At 38.6% G+C, this 12,152-nt stretch overlaps 1 protein-coding gene across 4 annotated transcripts in view; it reads right to left on the bottom strand.

The window, feature by feature from the left end:
- Positions 1-12,152, bottom strand: part of LOC132783393 (mitogen-activated protein kinase-binding protein 1) — a 61,754-nt gene that overhangs the window by 32,538 nt on the left and 17,064 nt on the right. For 3 of the 4 annotated variants that reach the window (XM_060789277.1, XM_060796407.1, XM_060794896.1), the window contains exons 2-3: positions 4,223-4,393; positions 3,697-3,815 (exon numbers count right to left, since the gene is read on the bottom strand). In XM_060789277.1, coding sequence (XP_060645260.1) covers positions 3,697-3,774 — 78 coding nt within the window. In that variant the 5' untranslated portion in view covers positions 3,775-3,815; positions 4,223-4,393. Of the gene's footprint in view, positions 1-2,104; positions 2,240-3,696; positions 3,816-4,222; positions 4,394-12,152 lie in introns of those variants that run through there. The other variant, XM_060792498.1, reaches the window with a different exon arrangement.

The raw sequence follows: 12,152 nt of genomic DNA, 5'->3' as shown, positions 1-12,152 counted from the left end.
GTCAAACAATATTTTTAGAGTTAGAATGTGTACGTTTATTTACTCTTGCTGTTCGTTTAGTTTTCTGTCTCTCTTTTCCACAATTTAGGTACAAAAGTTATCGAATCTCCATTTATGTACAGAAGTTATCAAAACTACATTTATTTATTTACTCTTGCATTTAGTTTAACTTTCTTCGTCTCTCTCTTTGCAGTTGACTTTGCATATTGCGCTTGTTTATTTTTGTTTCTTATCTCTTATCATCTTTCAACTACCTTTTCGCTATATTTTTCACCTTATTTCGCACTTCTCTCTCCTCTGCTATCTCTTTTGTACTCTCTTATAACTAGGCTGGTTCCCTTGACGCGTCTTATCAGCGAAATTGTCGCCATAAAACAACTACAACAATTATTCGACTTTAGTTTTTCTGTATTTTTTGCTTTTCTCTTGTTTTTCCGCTTTGCTTTTGCTTTCGTTCGTTTTTGCAAGGGAAATGAAATTGAATTAATTTTGCATTGACATTCAGTGTGGCTCGAGGGTGAGGTGGGAGAAGAGGGGCGGGGGCTAAGGAGACGACTTTTGTCAACTTTTGGTTTCAATTTATCTTGTGTTTGCTTTTTTGCCATTATCTGAAGGGAACTCTTTCTTATTTTTGGTACGCTGAGCATATCAGCAATTGATAACCACCTCAACGGCAACCGCAACCGCCACCACAATTTGCCAGCTCGTGCAACAACAACACGCAAACACATTAAAAAGTCGTAAACATTTTAGATAAATAACGTATACGCCACCGTTGCGAGCAGAAACAAATTCATATTTCAAAGGTTAAAAATGGTGAACGAATTGAAGGTTTTTATGTTAAAACCAGCTGAGAATTCAATAAATTACTATAAGAGGCTTCTGGTGGAGCAAGTTTATAATGAAAATATAGAAATATAGATTTTGAATATGCATAATTAATAAGGTGATTTATTGCAGGAAACTATAGTTGAAATTTTCAAATTGTAAGACGACATTTATTTTAACCTATTAAAATGTTACTGGCAATAAAAACTAAAAACTTTAACTTTTAATAATAATTGTAATACCAAAGCCATTTAATTTTAATATTTTATTTGCTTGAATTGCTTTTATACTTTATTTAAGATCAAATATACTTCATTGTAATATCTAATTCAATTAATTAACAACTTGATCGCAATCATTTCATTTGGCTTTGTTTTAATTGTATGTCTCATATTTTTAGCAATTCGAGTAATTATATTTGTTCACTTGCATTTTCATTGCAACTTTAAATGACAGCTGTTTTTCTATTATAATGCGTTTTCCCAAGTCCCGCAATTGAGAGCAGACAGAAAAAAGCCATTTGCCCAAACTAATTTACTAAGCTAACTAACTGTCCAACTACTGTCATTCCTCTCCCACCCACACACCAACACTCCCTCTCTCTCTTTCTCCCTGCCTGGTTAATTATAATTGAGCTGTTGTTGTCTTTGCCTGAGTTTAATATTTCAGTGTGTGATCTAATCAACTTGTCGTTTCATTTGATTAACAAGAACAGCAACACAGCAAAATCTGCTGTTGATAATTGACTCAACAAAAGGGGACCAAGAGGAGGAGGGTTCTCATGAGGGGGATGGGGAGGCAGCGTCACAGAATTTTTTTGCAGTCGCAGTTCACAGATTATATAACGTCATTTTGGTCATTTTGAAGTGAACAACTGAGAGAGACTCGCGGCTAATTATTTGCGAACAAAACACAACACAGCAGCCAAAGCCAAAGCAGCGCTGCCAGCGTCTGCGTCTGCGTCAGCGCCGGCAGCGACAACGACGACCGAATTACACGCACCGAATATGTCCGAAGGCCGCAGAAAAAAACTGGCAAACTTTAATGTTTTTGTATTTGGGCAGCCAAAATTGAGTAAATCAGAAACATAAACGTCGTGCACATCGAAAAGCGGGTCGTCGCATTAAAACACAACAATTTCATCAACTGCAATTTTGAGCAATAAATTCTATTACGATTTTTCCATAATTTTCTTTCGGTTTTTTTTTGCTGCGCTCGAAATGCTTGCGAAATGCAAAAATGCACGCGAAAATTGCAAAGAAACACAACAACGCACCAATACAGCTGCAGTTGCAGCTACAGTTACGGTGGGTGGTGTGATGGTGTGCGGGGGGTTTGGGGCTGGCGTCGACTACACAACACACAGCACACAGCACAGCACAGCACAGCAGAGCGCGGCGGCGAGAAAGGCGCGCACCAAGTGGAATACAAATTGTAACTAACACAGCGCAGCGACGACCAAACGGCGCAAAGCCTACGACGCAGGCAGCGGGTATAATGCTCAGAGCGGCGTCGTCGCTCAGCGAGAGTGGTGGCGAAGGTAAAAGCCACTAACGGCAGCAGCAGCACAACACGATAAAGTAAAACACCAACAGCAACCACAAACAAAACAAATACAAAAACCTTTTGCAGCGGAGCTCCGCACACGGAGAGCAACAAAAACGGGAGAGCGCACGAAGATCGTGGTGACTCTCAAACTCCAAAACAAGCACACAACTCTGCTGCTGCTGGAGCGACGCGCACAGCTGACTGCTACTGCTGCAGCTGTGGTGAAGTTGCCTTTGGTGAAAAGGTCATGACGAGCTTTTGCTTTTTGCATTTGCTTTTGCATTTTGCTTTTGCTTTTACAACTGTGAGAGAAAGTATTGAACGGCACTCTCGCGCTCCCGTCTCTCTCACTCTTTCTATGTCTGGTGGTGGTCTCATTGCTACTGATTTTGTTGATTATTTAATAGCATTTCGCACAGTCTTTTTGTTATTGGCGAGCTTTAGAGCGTGGGTGGTGTATGTCTGCGTGCATTGAACTTGACATAAAACGAACTAATTGTTGCTACTGTGTATCAGAGGCGTTGTTTTTATTATATATGATGAGTTTGGTTTTTTTGTTTCTTTTAATTGCGTGAAATTTGAGGCGCGCTAATTGTGGGTTACTTTGTATGAGCTCCGTGAGCGGCTTTTGTGGTGAAAATGTTGTAGCGTGTGTGTGTGGTGAAAATATGATTTGCGTGTGCCTGCGGTTACATGTTAATGAACTTGTGGTTTGTTGGTGTTGAATGATAAGCAATTAACAATGGTAAAGGACTCGGCTAAGGTTGTGAAAGTGGGTCGTTATCGAGTTCAAGTTCTCTACTAATGACCCAGTTTTGAACTCTTCTACCAGCTGGCTATACAATAGCACATCACGACACGCACAACAATAAAATAAAAATTAAAGAAATGAAACAACGTGTGCTCAACTAAACAAACAAAACGCATTCGGATCGTGTCTGTTGTAGGCGTAAAACGTGTCGTTTTCTTCTATTCGATTGTGACAGTGTAACTTTCATTTTTGTTTTTGTATTTTCGTAAAGTTTGACGGGAACTCGCGCATTGGGAAACTGTGGAAACTGGATTGCCACAAATAAAAAATGAGAGTCGCGATCGAGTTCAATGAAACGATGAATTGAAAAAAATAATACTAACAAGCTTGCCTCTGGCAAAGGTACGCGACTAACAGACACCCTGTACTCAGACACACTTACCTAGAATAGGAAGCAAGCAGTTTAATTGTAAGCAGTGCTGAATCAGCTGTTGATGCACACGATTTTGCGCTTAAAATTAGTGCGCATCGAATATGTTTATTTGTTGCTTTTAATTTAAGTAACTTACCCTGTCCATTAGCTGTTCATCATTGCGCTTGCGTCGTGCAGGTGCACGTATAATGCGACCAGCATCTGGAGCATCCATAGTATCCAAATTCCTCTGTTGTGCTTAGGATAAAAATAATGCTAGAATAAGAAAAAAGTAGAAAACAAGTTTTAAGAAAACAATATACAATTACATTATTGATTTTATAATAATTAAATAATTAATATATCAAAAGTTTATCATGGCTTGGCAAGCAGTTTTGTAATTACGCACGCAAACTTCAGCAGTCGAGACGCAAACCCTGTTGTTCAACGCACTGCTTACTCAGTTCATAACTCAGCTAAGGTTGCTGCCATTGCTATACGTTCCACAGCGAGCACGTTTGCTGATGCGGTTGCGAGCTTGCCTAAATACAATCCACAACTGATCTTATACCAGTTTCATATTCTGCTTGAGTGCCAAGTTTTATAAGCACTAAACTTACTCTTATATTTTTCTAAAAATTGAAATGATCGGATAAAAAAGCAAGCAGTCATTTTATACTTACTCTTTATTTGCTTATCGCTGCACTCCACATTTTGTTAGGTATATGTAAAATGATATCTTCACAATTATATTTGGCAGTTACAATTCCGTTAAGTACGATTGCTTATTCTTAATGGCAATTTACAATTAGTTGTTGTGGAAGCAATAGTTACAGTAGTCGTTCAATGGAACTCTGAAAACGAAAGAAAACATTAATTTTAGATATGTTAAAGACACTTTCGATCAATAAACTATAAACTAAAAGACAAAGCGCTTTTCAACGAGATACATTTTTAAAATTGATTAGGGCAGAAAACTCTATTGGCAACATTTTGCTGCTTCGCTTGTTCTTTGTTCGACAAGACAAACTTTGCCTGCAAATGTTGCTGAATAAATTATCAAGTTCTAGCACAAAATTGCTCAGCGACAACAATGGCGAACTTTCGCTAGTTGCATTAAACTTTAAAGCGATGACAAAACCGAACCGAGAGAAACTGTCAACTAATTAAATACTTTACCACAACTTGAGCTAAAGGATCTGCTAATGATTTCCTTAAATACAACTGCAATAATTGATGTAGCTGCTTAGCATGCAGACAGTTGACGCTGCTTAAAGCCACAAAAAAAAGCAGATACCAAAATAGGGCAAGCAGTCAGGCAGTCTGTTGACGTATGGAGACAGATATAATGGCTGTTGATAGAATTGTTACGTCAGTTGAGTGATTCACTGCGGATCGGACGACATCGAGAATGATAAGAGAGAGAGAGAGATAGAGAGACTGCAAATGCAAATCGTCGCTTATCAAAGCTCGTTACCTGTTGGCTTTGTATTCAAAAGACAAGGAAATACTCTTAATTAATGCGCAAAGCTGTAACAGCAGCAACAACTACAACAACAACAACTGCAAACTGTTGAAGTCCAACAACAACAACATCAACAGCCAAAGCAAAGCAAAGCGATAAGAAGAAGCAGCAGACGAAGACAATGTTTAAACACAAATACAAAGCGAGCGCATGAATCCAAATAAGTGTGGCTGAAAAGCGTGGAAAAACTTGCCACCTGCAACTGCAACACAAACACAAAGATACAGACACACACACATATATACATACAAACACAATCATAAGTAAAGCAACGCTCTTTTTCTTGTTTGTTTTCCTCACGTTTTTGTCTTGTGCGATTGCAGAATTTTCCTTTTGCATAACGCACCCAAAACCAAAAGATGCCGGCGCCAAGTTGCAGAATTGAATTGCAGATGAGCTAACGAGGCTGTTGCCGAGGGCGGGAGAAAACCCTCTTTCCTTTTCCCTTTCCCGGTCTCTTTCTTTCTATCTCTCAAGGCGGAGAAGAGCCATCTCTAGGTGTGGAAAACTGTGTTTGCGATTGCACAAAAAGGAAAACAGTCAAAAATTTGAATTATAACACCTGTGCAAAAAAAGACAAAAGTTGTTCAACTACAACAAAGAAATACCCTGGAAAAGTGACAGAATAAGGATTGAGTAATCGACCAACTAATACTCTGTAATACAATCATAACGAAAGTGATTATGGATTTGCTGCAGACTCAAACCGATCGCAACAGCGCGATGATCATTAAAAGACTTTAAAAATTGTGCAGCAAAGTCGTTAAGATACTTTTTGGGGTCAGTTCTCACTAATGAAGACATTTCGCAAGCGTCGACGTCGACGACGACAACGATTAAGCATTCATTTGTTATTAGCATGCATTAAGATGAGCATGAGATACTTAAACTCAAAGATCCATGCCGATATTGCAAACCTTTTCACACGACACACGTGCCCCGGCTTGGGGCAGATTATTGAACTGCGCCTCTTGCTACTCGAGTATTTGGCAAAGTTCAAATGCCTTTTTGCTTAATGCGACCCACTAAAAAAATAACAGCACAAACGACACGTCCACTACAAAAGGCAGCTCAACAGAGAGAGATGCCACATCGAGGCGGAGACTGAGATTGTAAAGCAAGAAAGGGGTGTGAAGGGCAATGAAAGGGGGGAGGAGACGCCGAGGCCAGACACAGACTCAGACAAAAGCACAAGCCCAACAATTTGGGTCAATTGGCTTGCTGGGAAGAATGAGCAAAAAAAAAAGAAAAAAAAACTTGTTCTCAACGCTTGCTGACAATAATAACCGCAAGATACAAGAATGAAGAATCAGATAGAGCAGCCATTATAACATTGGCAACGATAAGGCCCGAAAGAGTAAAAAGTAAACTCAATAAAGCACCATGATATATCGCTGTATATAAAGACATGTCAGCAGATTATAAACATCAATAAAAAATGAAACAGTTTATGCCAGAAAAGTTTAGATCACAAAAAAAGTAAGTAAACCAGAAGTTGCAATTTATTTAGTCAATTTCAGCAGCTTCTTTATGGAACGAGCAAGTGGCATTGGCCCCTAGAAAAACAAAGTAAACTCAACTGCGACAGTCTTGAGTTATTGTGACTGTTGTCAATAAGTTGCACTTATTTATGGCTGTGTCAATAAAATAAGTTATCTAAATGATAATGTCGACTGCTGTAGCGAATTGCGATAAACAATTACGTTTTCAACAGTTTGCAACAACTTCTTGGTTCAGCGGAGTTGATAAGAAGCTCAGCTAGATAGCCTACTTTGCTTAAATTCATAATCGATCGATGAACTTTAGTTCTAGCACATAGATGATATCATTTCCAAGTTTACTAATTAAAGTCCACGCTGATCTCAATGATTTTGATATATGTTATTGCTTAATTTCCTAGAAAAGATCCAACTGATATCATATCTTATCGTGGCATAATTTTATTCAGCTATTTCTAGCCATGTTTGGCAAAGAATCGATCGATATTGATCTAGATGATATCATATCGCAATCGCTGCTATTTAGTTACCATCTATATTTCTAGTCGATTAATTTCAAGAAATGTTTGGCCAACAACCGACTTTTACCATATCTATCTTTTATAGGCAATGCTTGGTTGACGTTTCCCAATTTATTTTCGTTTTCGTGAACTTAATAAATATTTGCGGATCGTGTGAGGTGAGGTGAGACATGAGTCTGCTTGGAGTGTGAATTCATCACGATGACAAAACGGTTTCCAAGGGCAACAACCGCAATGTTATTGTTGTTTTATGACAAACTTTTGCTTACTTTTTTGTTGTGTGTGTTTTTTTTTTGTTTTGCAAAGTTTTCGCTGCGACTGCGAAAGTTGCGCTAGAGCCCGAGGGGGAAGTCGGCACAATTCACGGATCATTTGGCAGAGCAGCATTAAAAATTGCCTATGAAACGCAATAATTTAACTATGGGGTAGAGAAAAACGATGTGGAGGAAGTCGAGAAGGAGGCAGAGAAGCAGGAGAAGAAGGAGGTGAAGGAGGAGGAGGCTCTTGACTTGGGTTGTGGAACTACGCGAGAATGCAAATCGAGTTCAATGAATTTGTGTGTCAACAGTTTGCCATTTTTGACTTTAATTAACGTAATCGATGAACCAAAAATGAACCCAAAAGCAAAATTTAAATTATATTGCATATGCATAAATGCTGTATTAAATGAAGTGGAAACTTCAAATTACCATACAGTTGCATGGACTCGCCTCTTATGCTTATCTCAAGACGAGCCACGTGGGGAGAGGAGTGAAGAGGAAGAGGAGTCTCACTCTGCTATGTTAACGCTCCAAACGTTACACTAATGATTTTTCTCAAGCGATCGAAATCGCTATGGGAAGAAGGATTTACACAACGCAACAAAAAAATGAAATTTACACAGCATTAAGAGATTCAGTTTAAAGGGAATAAAATATATTTGAAATATTTAATAAGCTTACTACTTAACTTAGATATTTATAGACGCACAACAGTACAAATTAAACGTACAGAAATAATTCTGACGGAATATGTTTTTACACTATATATAATATTATGCTATTAAGGGATGCTTGATTATGTTCCTCTTTGTCTTCATTTAAAGTGGAACACACAAAATGTCACTCTTAATCTCTGTTAATCTCTTTCTACTCGTCTCACTTTTGTATCTTTACATTGTATCTTCTTAATTAATTTGAAAGCTCGCAAAAGTAATTTATGGCTGCGTGAACTTGTTGGTCAGTGTAATTAAAGAAAGGCAAGCAATAATAAAAGAAAACGCCCCCAACAAACAGCAGCCACAACAACAGCAACAACTTCAACTGGACTTGGACGAGGCGGGCAAATTCAAATGCCATGCAAAAATGCAATCAAAAAGCGCCTCGAAGAAGGCGGCGTGAAATGAAAGACGCTTGCGACAGCAACCATAAGGGAAGGGAGTGAGGCAGGGGTGAAGGGGGTTGCACGATTTTGGCGCCTCAAGTGTTAATAAAATGTTTGCAGTTAAGTTACCGTAACACATGCGGATATTTGGCAGAGAAAAAGAAAGAGAGAGAGAGAGGTGGAAGCGGCAGCAACACATTTGCGGCAACATTTGCAAACTCAATGCGAAATGAATTGCAACCAAATGTTGCAAGATTATTGCATTTCTTTTCAATGATTGGCAATATGCTGTAGCTTCGAGCAGCATCCAAGACACACACAAACACACACACACATACATTTACACACTCTTGCACACACAGACAGCACGCCAAGTGGGGCAGACAAACGGGCAGGGCAACCTGCAACGCTGCAGTGGCAAGACGTAGACGCAACATGCAACATGCTACAAAAACAGAGCAATGGAATTTGCATGATATGTTTGCCATATGCAAATACTTGCAATACACTGACAGAATTAAAGCGGAATGCGAGTTATGATTGCATTTTTAAACCAGATATTTAAGAAACTTAAAGCCAGATATTTACTCACAAAGCATAACAAAGCTTTTAACAACATTTCAGTATATTCGCTTTCTTAACTTCTAAATGAACGTTCCTTGAACTTCTTCAAATCAATTTCAAATTTTAAGAAATAATATTACAAAAACAATAATAAATGAAATCCGAAGTATTACAAATCTCTCTCAAAGCAACATTTTATTATTTAAAAGTAATGGGAATTGCAATTTATAAAATACATTAAAATTTATTGCTTTGAGGGAATCAAAACTGTCTACTAATCATAATTACATATTTCAAATACACTCTACACATTATCTTTAGGTGAAATGATTATTCTGCCTAGAAGATTTCGACAAGTGTAAGAGCTAGGTGTTAAAACGTCGGCTCGACGTTGCACTTGGCTGCAAAAAAGCGAAAATGCAAATACGTATTCACATAATTTTTTTGACAGCCGCGGAAAACACCCGCCGCCTTAGACAATGAGGCTGTAGACAGACAGACAGACAGACGGACAGACAGACAGTTAGGTTAGAGACTCAGAGGTAAGACGGACAAAAAGGCAGCAAAAGAAAAACGCAGAGTGAAAAATGCCACGGAAACTGACATGCCAAGTGGACTTGGGCTGCATAACTGCATGGAAAGTGCAACTGAAAGCCACAAATTAAATGAGCGTTAAATTTGCCAAATTGTCAGAGAGAAAGAGAGCTAGAGACGGAGGGAAGAGTAAGGGGTACAATTGATATAGGGCCTATTAAGAGCACAATGCTAAATAGATTGCTAGCGGTTATTATGATTATGATTGTTATTGTGGTCGTTTTTTGTTTTATTAGCATTAGCAATGAAAGTTGAGGTTCAACAAACTCGAAAGAGCCAAACTATTTTTCTCTTTTAGCTTTTCTCACACTTAAATTAAGCTGTGAATAATAAAATATACTTATTATTGACACAAAAAGAACACTTAATTACGTCATCAGTCAGCTCGAATTGTAGCTATCACCATTTGATATTATACTCGCCTATTATACGGTATTAGCTCATTTTGGGCCTTAACTTATCAAAGCTTTGACGATAACAAACATTTGCTAAAATAGAGAAAAATAATATGAAAGCTCACTCTCTTTTTCCCTCTCTCTCTCTATTTCTCGATATCTCATAATATGTCAGCACGATCGGCGCAATTGTTTTATTGGAGCTAACTTATGAAACGCTTTGGCGCCGCTGGCATCATTATCATTGTCTCATTGTTTAGAAAGTGATAAACGGTTATCTTTTGTTATTTTTTCTTTTGCGTTGATAACAGCCTACTAACTAACTAAGCAATTGTTTTGTTTTTCAGTCATAATCATGACTTTAAATAACAAAAACACATCACTTGCCTATTTTATCTGATTCAAAACTTTTCTAGTAGCTCGTGTTTACAATTTGTTCGTATTTCAACTGCTATTAAATAATAGATGTATTAAGTGGGCCACTAAATTTCACTACAATTTATACTTTGTTATACAGTTTACTGACTATAGTTCATTTTATTTTTATACCTATTCAGTCTAAGGTTCGCTTACCCAATTGTGGTTTGTTTTTCAGTTTATTTATTGTCATTTATCGCAAGCAAAAGCACTTTGTTATAAAATTAACTGGGATTTAAATATACAGTGCTTTGTTTTATATTATATAAATGAATTATATTATAATCTGGGTATAATAGAATGCAAATTATAAATATTTCATAATAAATTAGATTTCTATTGAAATTGAATTTAATCACTAAACAAATGAAATCTTCTCTATTTGCAATGTGAATAAAAGTGCTGTCGAAATGCGCTGAATGGTTTTATTTCTCGTATTTAGAATTATGCAAACAGTCGCCAGATATCAATTCGTATTAAATTTGAAGCTGCCAAAGCTGAGCTGAGCTGACATGGCGTTCAACAGAGTGTGAACATTGCTTGCATAGTTGGCAAATGTAATTAATATGTGGTATCAAGCTGCAGACCAGAGCAAAGCACACTACAAGCTGGCTTCTGGTTCGCCTGCTGCTGATTAGAAGTGTAGTGTAGTGGACAACAACAGCGACAACAAGAACAGAACAGTGCTGTGTAGGGCAGTGTAGCAAGCAGCAGGCAGTGTGGAGCTGCCAAAGGCTGTCAGCTGGTGGCGTTGGTCATATCAAATAACCTTCAAGTGCAAACACACAACACAACATACAACAAACTGGAAGCCAACCAACCGGTTAGATGCACACTTATGGCATTCATATGCATATGTGAGTGTATTACGAGTACTCATACATTACACTCGGTTATGTATGCGCTGCGCTGCGTCGCGTCGAGCGGCCTATAACAAAATTAGAAAAACTGCAACACGAGAGACGACAGAGAGGAGGGGGAGAGGGAGAAGAGCAGGCAGTGACGACGGGCAGACTGCCAAGCCCAAGTCCCCACTTCACTCCCAGCCAGCCCGCTTTACTCCTCCCCTCCCCTCCCCTGCATTGCTGCAGCAGCAGAGCGGAAACTGTTGGCCACAACAGTTTGTTGTTGTTGTTGTGTGTTAGCCAACTAAACTAACTATGGCTTAATCTCGCTTTTGCAGACCATTTCTTGACACCTTTGTCGTTTAATTATCGATGCCTACTCACGAATCAATTTCCATATTCAGCTACTTTGTGGCGACAAAGTGACGCGTCGCCTGCTTATCTCTCTTGTGGCCATTTAAGTAGCTTGTGCGCATTTGTATTTCTCAGATACTCGCGACTGCAACTAGAAAGCAAACAAGGGAGAAAAGTGACGCATTCTGAGCTTAACAACCGATCAAGCAGCGAACTTCAGCAGCGAGGTCGATTTGTATTCACATCTTGTATATATAATCCTCTCAGTCAGCTCTGCTCTGTAAGATGGATTGTCTTTCCTCCGCTGATTTGACTGCTGACTGAGTAGAAGACCTTGTTGGAGGTTCGCTTGCTTGTTGTGTGGGCCGTCGAATAATGAGTATTTAAATGCGTACATACACAAAAATATCAATTAAACGTTTTGCGCTCGGTTCAATTAACGAGGCTTAAACAGCCACTGACCTTTGGCAGACTTACAAAATTTCAAGTTTCAAGTGGAAGTGGCATTTGCCAGGCATTTGAACCGACGTTGCACGC

Source organism: Drosophila nasuta, chromosome 2L (genome assembly GCF_023558535.2).
Source record: "Drosophila nasuta strain 15112-1781.00 chromosome 2L, ASM2355853v1, whole genome shotgun sequence".
In the NCBI taxonomy this organism is placed as follows: Eukaryota; Metazoa; Arthropoda; class Insecta; order Diptera; family Drosophilidae; genus Drosophila; species Drosophila nasuta.
This window is presented reverse-complemented; position numbering and strand designations above follow the sequence as displayed.